The 10,542-nt window shown below is 36.9% G+C and overlaps 1 protein-coding gene across 2 annotated transcripts in view; it reads right to left on the bottom strand.

Moving 5' to 3' along the window:
* Positions 1-1,322: 1,322 nt before the first annotated feature.
* Positions 1,323-10,542, bottom strand: part of LOC144963432 (calmodulin-like) — a 44,548-nt gene continuing 35,328 nt past the window's right edge. For both annotated transcript variants that reach the window (XM_078897492.1, XM_078897493.1), the window contains exons 2-5: positions 8,566-8,596; positions 5,546-5,689; positions 3,560-3,802; positions 1,323-2,589 (exon numbers count right to left, since the gene is read on the bottom strand). In XM_078897492.1, the coding sequence (XP_078753618.1) occupies positions 2,561-2,589; positions 3,560-3,802; positions 5,546-5,689; positions 8,566-8,596 (447 nt within the window). In that variant the 3' untranslated portion in view covers positions 1,323-2,560. The remainder of the gene's footprint in view (positions 2,590-3,559; positions 3,803-5,545; positions 5,690-8,565; positions 8,597-10,542) is intronic.

Raw genomic sequence — 10,542 nt, 5'->3', positions numbered from 1 at the left:
TTTCTTGTTTGTCTTTTTGTCTTTCTGTTTTGTTTTTTTTTTTTGGGGGGGGGGGTTACTTTTGTTTGGAGGGGTATTGTTTTGAGATCTGAGTTGCTTTTGTCTATCAAATTGTTGCTCAAAATTATATTTGTAATGACAGATTATACATGCATAATATATACTTGAATGTGTTGTATTATATTATATCTATAGTAAATTGACAATGAAATGAATGGCATGGCATTCACTGTTCATGAGCAATAAATATAAATTGGATTTGTTACTGGATGTAATGCGTGTTTTATTTCTGTCAAAGACTTTGAGTAGTTGGTGCTATATCAGGAAACTGGTGGTAGTTGTTGTTGTTATTGATGATGATGAATGATGATGATGATGATGATGATGACGATGAGATGACGATGATGATGATGATGATGATGGTGATGGTGATGATAATGGTGGTGGTGGTAGTGGTGATGACGGTGATGATGATGATGACGATGATGATGATGGTGATTGTTATGTTAGTGGTGGTGGTAGTGGTGGTGGTGGTGGGGGCAGTGATGATGATGATGATGATGATGATGATGATGATGATGATGATGATGTTAATGCTGCTGCTGCTGCTGCTGCTGATGATGATGATGATGATGATGATGATGATGATGATGATGATGATGATGATGATGATGATGATGATGTTAAAACCGAAATAAAATTTCCTGTAACCAATACCTGGGGGGTCTTTTTTTATAGAGTCAATTTCAAGGGAAGACTGTAATATGTCCGGCCATGTGGTCTAGTGGTATGACACTCGCTTTCGGATCGGAAGGTCCTGGGTTTGAGCCTCGCGCTCGGCGCATTGTTGAGGCCTTGGGAAAGGCTCTTTACTCACATTTTCTCACCGTACTCAGGTGTAAAATGAGTACCTAGCCATTAACATTGTTGTCTTTGTCCGAAAAATTGTAATATGGCCTAACAGGCGTTGTGTCCAGTCCTACATGTTAAATGTTGCTGTTGACCAGGGACGTGTAAAGCTCTTTGAGCACGTTTAGTGGATATTGCGCTATATTTAAAAAAAAGCTCAAAGCTCAATATTCCATGCGTCGGCCGCAGTGCAGCGCCGCAAAATAAGTTAGGATGAAGCGACTTGTTAATGCCTGTACAAGGAAAATCTGGATTGAACTCGGTCCTATCTGGGTACGACTTAAAGATCATACCGATTTACCACCATGCCACCACACCAGGAAAGAGACCAAAAGGCGGAGAGAACGAGATAAATGCAAATCTTTGCAAAGGAAATGACAAGCGATAGAAAGTAAATAACATAACATCAGACGGGTTTTCTCATAAATAGATTATTATTTAATACTGGCCATCCAAAGGAAGACCGTCAACGCGACTCTAAAGTATTTTATTCTGAATTCATGAAATAAAAAACATTGATATTGTAATTGTAGTCAATCATAGGTATCAATGAGAAAAATTCAATTATAAGAAAATATTTTTTTGATTTTAGACCAAACTAAATATCATAATTAAGGCACATTAAAATCTGGCATAACTTGATAATCAATTATAACCAACACTTGTAACGAAAGGCAAATATCTTTTAATATTGTATTTAAAATACATTTTATGAGCATTGCTGCCATCAGATTTCTAAAACAAAAAGGTGCCAAATAAGTAGCCAAATAAGTAGCCAAAACTTGTTTCAAATTTTCAAATTTTTAAACCTTTGACCTTGGAAGTTGACTTGCATCATTATTAATGCAAATGTTAATGACTTATGGAATGATCTCGTGAATTAGCAAAATAAACTAAATGAATAAAATTTGTATACTATAACATCCAAAATTATCACTCGCTCCCTTGATGATGGAATTTGAGAAAAAATTGTATCGCTACTTCCTCAAAATCTAAACATGCCGACAAACTCATATACCCAAACATACGGCACTTAAAATTCTCACCCACACACATAAATACATACATAATATACACGTATTCACATTAAAAAAACAAACTGAGTGGTGTATGAGTAGATGAAATATGAAATAACTTCCAAGCACTGGTACAAATCTTGCTGCTTTTCATTTTGATGGAAATTCTTCCGTCTTTACATTCCAACGAAATGTCAAAATTCCCCATTTCCTTCAGTGGCGACTGTGCTTTTGGACCATCAACACATTCACCAAAGAAAGAAGTCCCTCCATCAAACAAGACAACGAGATGTGTAAATTATATTCGACGTTGAATGTGTAAATAATGCAGCAAAATGTCCCAGTGTGTTAGTATGTACGAGGGCTCTTTCAGACATAACCGAAAAATGCCCATTGCTCAGCAACCAGTGGAGATTTTTTAATTCTGTAAACGACATGACATTCCTTATTTCCTTACGGATATTCCCAGACTTGGCTGTTACGTAGAGAAATGAAGGACGAGTCAAGGTATGAACACGTGCAAGAATTTTGTTGATAGCATAAAAAACGCGGATTTTACAGGCATTTTTCGGTTAATAATGAAAGAGCCCTCGTATGATTGTTATTTAAGTCTATAATAGATAGTATAGGTCTCATCACTTGCTGGTCATCATTCGAACAAATTCTGAAAAAGAGAATGGAATTCAAACGGTCAAGTTTTTGTAGTCCAAAATGACTCAATGTTGAGCTTATATCAAAATTACACACAAAAGAGGATTTAAAGTTATTGCCAGGAACATCATATTTATTGGTATATTTTATACTATAAAATGAGTTTTGACGTTTTAATATCTTTCGAAGTTTCGTCCACGTATCTCAGACTTAAGAATTGTTCAAATGAATATTACATTGAATACGATAACAGTTCGTTCCAGAGTAATATCTTTGAAACAATGCAATTCTAATTATCCTCGACAATGCATGGAAATCAAACACTGCTTTGATTTTCTGCTTTATTCAAAATTCCAATTGGTTTCTAGATGCCATGATGGAAAGCATACTCTCTGCAATCCATTGTGATTTGTCGATACTTACTGATGATTTCTCATATTTTGTAACGCATTGTAAGGCCTATTGTGAGGCCTACTTTGCTCTATTTTTGTGGTGTTGCCATAGTCTTTAAGAAGAGTATCGAAACTTTTAAACACCAACACCAACACATAAAAAATACGATATTCCTAAAAGGGTAGGTGGCTGACACATTCTCATTCTGGTATCATTCAATTCAGTTAGGAGCTAGAAGGTGTCCGTTGGATCGGAGAGCAAAGATATAGATTATATTTTCACAAGCTGAAGCCTTGAAATTTTGACAATATTTTAAATATGATTATTTGGACGAGCACTGAAACCAACATAAGAATTTAATTGTATTATATTTTTTGTGTGAGAGGCCAAAGAAAAAATGGAGAAGGGCTTATGATGAAGAGGCGAAGTTGGCTGAAACGTCATGGGGAGAGATGAAGAAGAAGAAGACAAAGATCAGAATACGATGGAGATGTACTGTTGAAGTCCTGTGTTGACAAGGAATGTATAGAATTAAGTGAATTAAATGAAATATTTTTATGGCAACCATGTAAAATTCTATGAAAACCTACCATCATAATTGACCTGCCCGTCACCGTCCATATCAGCTTCTCTAATCATCTCGTCAACCTCCTCATCTGTCAACTTTTCTCCCAAGTTGGTCATCACGTGACGCAATTCAGCGGCGGAAATGAAACCGTTGCCGTCTTTGTCGAAGACACGGAAAGCTTCGCGGAGCTCTTCCTCCGTGTCGGAGTCTTTCATTTTCTTGGCCATCATGGTGAGGAATTCTGGGAAGTCAATGGTTCCGTTTCCTGGAATAGAAGACACCTTAGATTACAAACATGTTTCGGGTTGCTAGAGATCATTTGTAACCCATCGTGTCAACGTGGTATTATGTCGGAATTAACTAAGGGAAGAAAATTGAATTAATTGGAAAGTAAAAATGATCAGAATTAGGAAAACCAACTTTAAACAATTAAAATATAGTTTATATTAACTCTAATTAACTCTGTGTAACTATGTGGTCTAGTGATATGACACTAGCTTTCCTTTCGGATAGGAAGGTCCTGGGTTCGAGCCTCGCTTGGCGCTTGGCATTTTACTCACAGTCTCTCACCGTACTCAGGTGTAAAATAAAAGGCCAAGAGTCAGATTCACTCCCTTTATCTTTATCTCAATTTTATTGACTCATTTGGGCACCTCTATTTATTCGTTGTAAATAAAAACCTGGCTGTAAACAGCGTTGTCTCTGTGGCATAAAATTGTAATATTGCCTAACAGGCGTCATGTCTTGTTCTACATGTTTCGTGTAGCTGTTGGTCAGGGACCCTTTGTAAAGCGCTTTGAGCACGTTTAAGGGGTATTGCAGTATTTAAAAGCTCAAGATATGATCGCAAAATAAGAGGTAATAAGAGGGATAGGTGTAATAATTCAATATAACATGGTCGAGCACTCTAAAGATAAGTGCACATCAATCTCTCACGACAGGTTTATGATCGCAATAATTTTTTTCAGAAACAAAACTTACAATATCCATAATACGAGGGTGAGTCATAAAGTAATGGGACAAATCACCTAGAGAGTTCATTTATTTTTCATGTGTCGCCATATTTGGATCAATTGAACTTACACATGTTGTCTTTAAACCAAAAGTTTTAAAAATTAATTGTCAAATTTTGTTAAAGTTATGACAATCCATCCCCAACTGATGCCTGTCACAGCGACAGAAAGCTGTCATTGAATTTCTTTTTTTTTTAAAGAAGCAACTTCGAGTAACAGTTTTCAACGCATTGGTAAAGTCTATAACGCTCAGGACATGTTGTAGAGGCCGTGTTTTATAGATAATCTTTGGAATGGCGACACCCTTTTCCCCAAAGACCAAAAACTTCAAATCTGAGATATCAGCTGGGAAAATTATGCCAATAGTGTTTTGGAACATAAGCAATGTGATCCTCGTTGGTTTCCTACCACAGTGAGCCATTGTCATTTCAGAACGGTACAAATAGACCTTGAAGCAACTGCAAGCAAGAATTCGGCCATTTGGACCGGCTTTGGAGATGGAATGAGTATTGTTTCTTCATGAAAATACCCTTCCACACAAAAGTGCCAGGAAGAGGGAGGTAATCGCATCATTTTGATGGACAACGCTGTCTCACCCTCCTTATTAATTCACCAGACTTGATTGACGCTTTCAGCCTTTTGTCTTTTTGGTCAATTGAAGGAGGAAATGAGGGGACATCACGAGGACGGGATACATGACCTTACAAAAAGGTGGACTGCGGCTGTTCAGAGAGGCGAAGACAATGTTGAGAAATCGCACTCTACTCGGCTAATGTCAAGCTTTAATTTAAGGTATGATGCATGTTATTGATTCAATTTGTTTTTAAGTGATAAGCAAAGTCCCATTACTTTTTGACTAACCCTCATATTTTTTCTTCTCGAGTATGAAAACAATACTGTATTATTATAAAACTAGGAAGTTGCGCCTTTAAAAAGATAAGTTGAAAGGTTTCGGAGTTAGTATTCTGTTAACACATTGAGTTTCTCTATTTTACCGTCAGCGTCGACTTCGTTAATAATGTCCTGGAGTTCAGCCTCTGTAGGGTTTTGTCCCAGAGATCTCATGACGGTTCCCAACTCTTTGGTGGTGATGGTGCCGTCGCCATCTTTGTCGAAAAGGCTGAAAGCCTCTTTGAATTCTGTAGAAGTGAAAGTGGAGATTGGAATTAATTGGATGAGCATAATGTGTGAGTATGTGCTCTAGTGGTATGAAACGCGTCTTAGAATCGGAAGGTCCAGGGTTCGAGTCCCGCTCTGAGCGGTGCATAGTTGAGTCCTTGGAAATGGCTCTTTACTCAATATTCTCACACCGAACTCAAGTTTAAATGAGCACTTGGTCGTAAACAGCATTGTCTCTGTCGGAAAAAAATGTAATATCGCCCAACAGGCGTCATGTCTCGTCTTACATGTTAGCTGTTGCTATTTGCTAGGGACCCCTTGTAAAGCGTCTTGTTATAAAAGCTCAGTTGATTTATTTTTTAAATAGGCAAAGGTTGTTGCAAGGAGCACGACAAGTAAAGAATAGAATGACAGACAAAGAAGTTGAATAAAAGCTTCAAATTATTCAACATGGACAAACGGTGTGTTCAGTTTCGGGTTTCGCCTGAAGCTGCTTGGAGAGTTTGTGACTGTACACGAGTGCGGCAGAGAACTTGCCGCTTTGATAGACGGTCATTACATTGTGGTGTGAAACCATTAGAGGATGCTGCCTTTGTCAACGATTTAAAGGATAAATTATACATGAAATAAACCGAGGAAGAAGAAGAAGAAGAAGAAGAGGAATGGAGGAGGGGGATGAGGATAAGGAGGAGGAAAGGGATAAAGAAGAGGAGGAGGAGAATGAGGAAGAAAAGGAGGAAAATGAGGATGAAAAGGGGGAAGAGGATGAGGAGGAAAAGGAGGAGGAGGAGGAGGAGGAGGAGGAGGAGGAGGAGGAGGAGGAGGAGGAGGAGGAAAGGTGGAGATCTGGAAGAAAAAAGAATAACCTTCATCAAAGAAAGTTATGGAATGAACAAGACGTGTAAACAGCAGGGACCCAGCAAGCTAACAATTAAAAATCTCAATTACCATTTGAATAATCCCCTTTTAATTCAAATGTAAAAACTAACACATGATAATATCATCCAACTGAATCGATTGAAATCAAAAACATTATCGAGCCGGGTAATAATAGCACTGCTGTGACAAACAAAACGAACAGTCAACAGGAAACACACGCCATGTTGTATTGTTTATAATTGAAATAGAAACATAATATAGATTGTAACAGCAATACTACTGTGGCAATCAAAACAAACAGACGACAGAACAAACAGACACACGGTGGGAATATCAATGTTGTAACAAAAAACAAATAGATAACAACAATGACGCGGTCGCTACAAAAACTAGAAAGTAACAGAATAAATAGGCTCACGTGAAAATGTCAATGTTGCATTATTTGGAATTGGAACAAAAACATAAATATTATAGTAGCAACACCGCTGTAGCAAAAAGCAAACAAGTAAAAGGATAGTTTATGCAAATGTCAATGTTGCTTTGTTTGGAACAAAACGCAGATAGATTGTAAGAAAGAAAAAGGCAACAGGATAAACAAACACACGCAAATGTCAATGTTATATATTGTTGTTTGAAATGTAAATAAAATATAATGGTACTAGATAAGATCTTTGTAAGAACAATATTTATCAAATCGATAGATTGAATAGAGCAGTATAATTAGGTGCCCCAAACGTAAACAAAGGTCTAGAAGCACATGGCAAACCACATGTTCCTGTCTTGACAGCTCAAGTTCCAATGTAAATTATAGAAAAAAAATAACCTTTAAAATTTGGCTGTTAGGTGGCAAAAGAAACACATATTCATAAATACTCGATCATGCATCAAATAATGTCTAGATATGGATATTTTATGGAACAAAAGGTAAAATTTATCAAAAGTTACAGTCTATCTATTTTTAGACCAGAGCAAATTATTGCGCTGGTGTGAACAAAACGAGAATTATTCGGAGCCTGATTTTCATAATAATTTAGTCTTATATTATTATTTCTGCAACTGTTAGATTTTATGTAAACATATTTTCAATACTGAAAGTGTATTGCCTACAACTCAAACTACAAAATTGGGAGACCTATATTGTGCGTAAATTATTCCGGTCCCTCACGAAAATCACTAGCAACTTATTATTGTTTACGTTTGGGGCACCTAATTATACTGCTCTATAAAAGTAGAATATCGATGGTCGCGATGTTCACGATCGATGTATCAAAACTGAAGTCTACAAACGAGCTTTGCGCACCGGGTTTTATTTAATATGGTCGGATGTCTGATCCGCCCAAAATGAAATAAAATATGGTGCGCAAAGCTGGACTTGAGAGTTTTGATCAGCCGATCGTGAAAATCGGGACTTCAGAGATTTGATCCGCCGACCATCGGTATTCTAGTCGTATTTTAATAGAGAGAAAAAAGGGAAGGAGTTGTTATAATGTACAATTTTTAACCGATATTTGGAATTATATTGACGTGAATTCTTTTTCTGCTTCATCATGGTTTTTAAGATATCTATTTTTATCTGATACTTATTTTAATAAAAACTTAGAGTGAAAGAGGTTTTAATATGTGTATTATAGAAGCTTATTCTCCCCCCCCCCTCCCATCCCCCCTCTTATGTGATTCATTTCATGGCTTTCACAACTTTTTTAAAAATCTCACTTATTTATCTTTAATGTTTATAGAAAAAAAAAGTCATTGGAAAAGGCTCTTTAATAACATTCTCTCACCGTACTCGGGTGTAAAATGAGTACCTGGCCGTTTACAGCGTTGTCTTTGTCCGAAAAATTGTAATATCGCCTAACAGGCGTCATGTCTCGTCCTGCATGTTAAATGTTGCTGTTGACCAGGGACCCCTTGTAAAGCGCTTTGAGCACATTTAGTGGATATTGCGCTATATAAAGCTCAAATTTTTATTTTTGTTTAAATGTTTATAACGCTGAAGTCAAACAGTATCTGTCCCTACCTGCAATTTGTTCCTCTTGGAGTTGGTCAGCCTAGAATGGAGAAAAAAAGAGAGAGGGGAAAATAGAAATATGATATATTGATTCAAATCAACATGGTGAATGAAAATCAGTGGCATTTAGATATCAGGCACCTATAGTTTTGTTTCTAATTGTTAAGCGTTCAACAGTATTAGTTACTACAACAGCAACAACTTCAGTACTACTGCTTACTACGATTACTACTACTACTACTACTACTACTACTACTACTACTACTACTACTTACTACTACTACTACTACTACTACTACTACTACTACTACTACTACTGCTTACTACTACTACTACTACTACCACTACTACTACTACTACTACTACTACTACTACTACTACCACTACTACTACTACTACTACTACTACCACTACTACTACTACTACTACTACTACTACTACTACTACTACTACTACTACTACTACTTCTACCAGAAGGACCTTTGATCGGAAATGTTTTAACTTACAAACACCAACAACCACGTGAATACGTCACAGTAACTTTCAACTTGCGCCAATGCGACACAGTAATCCTCTCGCGCATGTCAAATGCCCTTAAATGTTTACCATGTTTGTTACTGCAGTCGCTACGCATGACATACAAACTGCCGCAATGCGGCAAAACTTTACAAAGCATGACAAGTAAAAGGCCTTCATTGAAAACCCTCACAGTCGATCATTCTTCAATCAACCATGCATGACAAGAAACAGGCCGTGCCATGCGTCATGTCTAGGGAACCGTACAAAAGCAAAGGAATATATAATTGCAATTTTATAAGGTTAGATCAACTGATCACTCTATAACAAGACAACCATTCTGCCATTCTCTGAATAAAAAAAAAATAATCACGTATTTAAATTTTTAGCCAGAAAAAGTGTTCTTCTTAAAATGATCATCATCTTGTCTAAAACTCTCAAACCTGGGACTTCATTGAAGTCTTTAATTCGAAAGTTTTTGACAAAGGTCATCTTTATCGATTGATATTTGAAAGACATGTTTTCTGGACAAAATTTTGAAAACATGTTTGTTTTTCTTTTCTTATAGCAAAACTAATAATGGCCGAAAGCGGGACGGTCAGACACCATTTTACGGCCGGACACCATTTTAGTTCATTATTTTTATTTTGGCCAGAAATCTTTTTACTTAAAACATCGATCGATCCAAGTAAAATGACAACCCCCCCTTCCCCCCCCCCCCCCGCCCCTTTCTATCTTGTCAAAAAGTTTCAAAATGGAAACGTATAAGAAATCTCAGGTTTGAGACTTTTTGGGAAAAAAATCTGGCCAAAATAAGAAAAAGAAAAACTACGAAAAAAGCGGCGAGAACGAACGTGTCAGAACTGGTCAGACACAATACGTCATAAAAAATAACACGCACGCTCAATAATTTATTTTACTTTTGTTTCGTCGCTGCTATTTGCTTTTCTTTTCATTTGACTCCTTACAGTCGGATATCGATCTTAATCTAACATGACATCATTTCTTGCCTAATGGGTCTTTTGGGACTCGATAAAGCTCTCGTCGCATTTCTGTTCTTGATCTTTCGATGAGGGTTCTGTACGCTTTTCAGTTATTGAAAGAATGCGTTTGCTACCCATTTCAGTCCCTTGATCAATGACAGAGTAATAATCACAAGGGGTCTATTAGTAGTTAGTATAGTAGTATAGTTAGTAGTATAGTAGTAAGTAATGTAGTATATAGTTAGTATGTATTAAGTAGTATAGTAGTAGGTATAGTAGTAGTAGTAGTAGTAGTAGTAGTAGTAGTAGTAGTAGTAGTAGTAGTAGTAGTAGTAGTAGTAGTAGTAGTAGTAGTAGTAGTAGTAGTAGTAGTAGTAGTAGCGTATGGCTACACCTCCAAATTAATTTCGTCAACCCAGCTTCGAAAGTCTTCCTGCGTCCTAAAGACGGTTTCGTAGCCACCTTCATGTTTAGTTACTGGACAGAG

This window comes from Berghia stephanieae, chromosome 1 (genome assembly GCF_034508935.2).
Source record: "Berghia stephanieae isolate SIO BIC M18660-M18661 chromosome 1, UCSD_Bste_1.3, whole genome shotgun sequence".
In the NCBI taxonomy this organism is placed as follows: Eukaryota; Metazoa; Mollusca; class Gastropoda; order Nudibranchia; family Aeolidiidae; genus Berghia; species Berghia stephanieae.
This window is presented reverse-complemented; position numbering and strand designations above follow the sequence as displayed.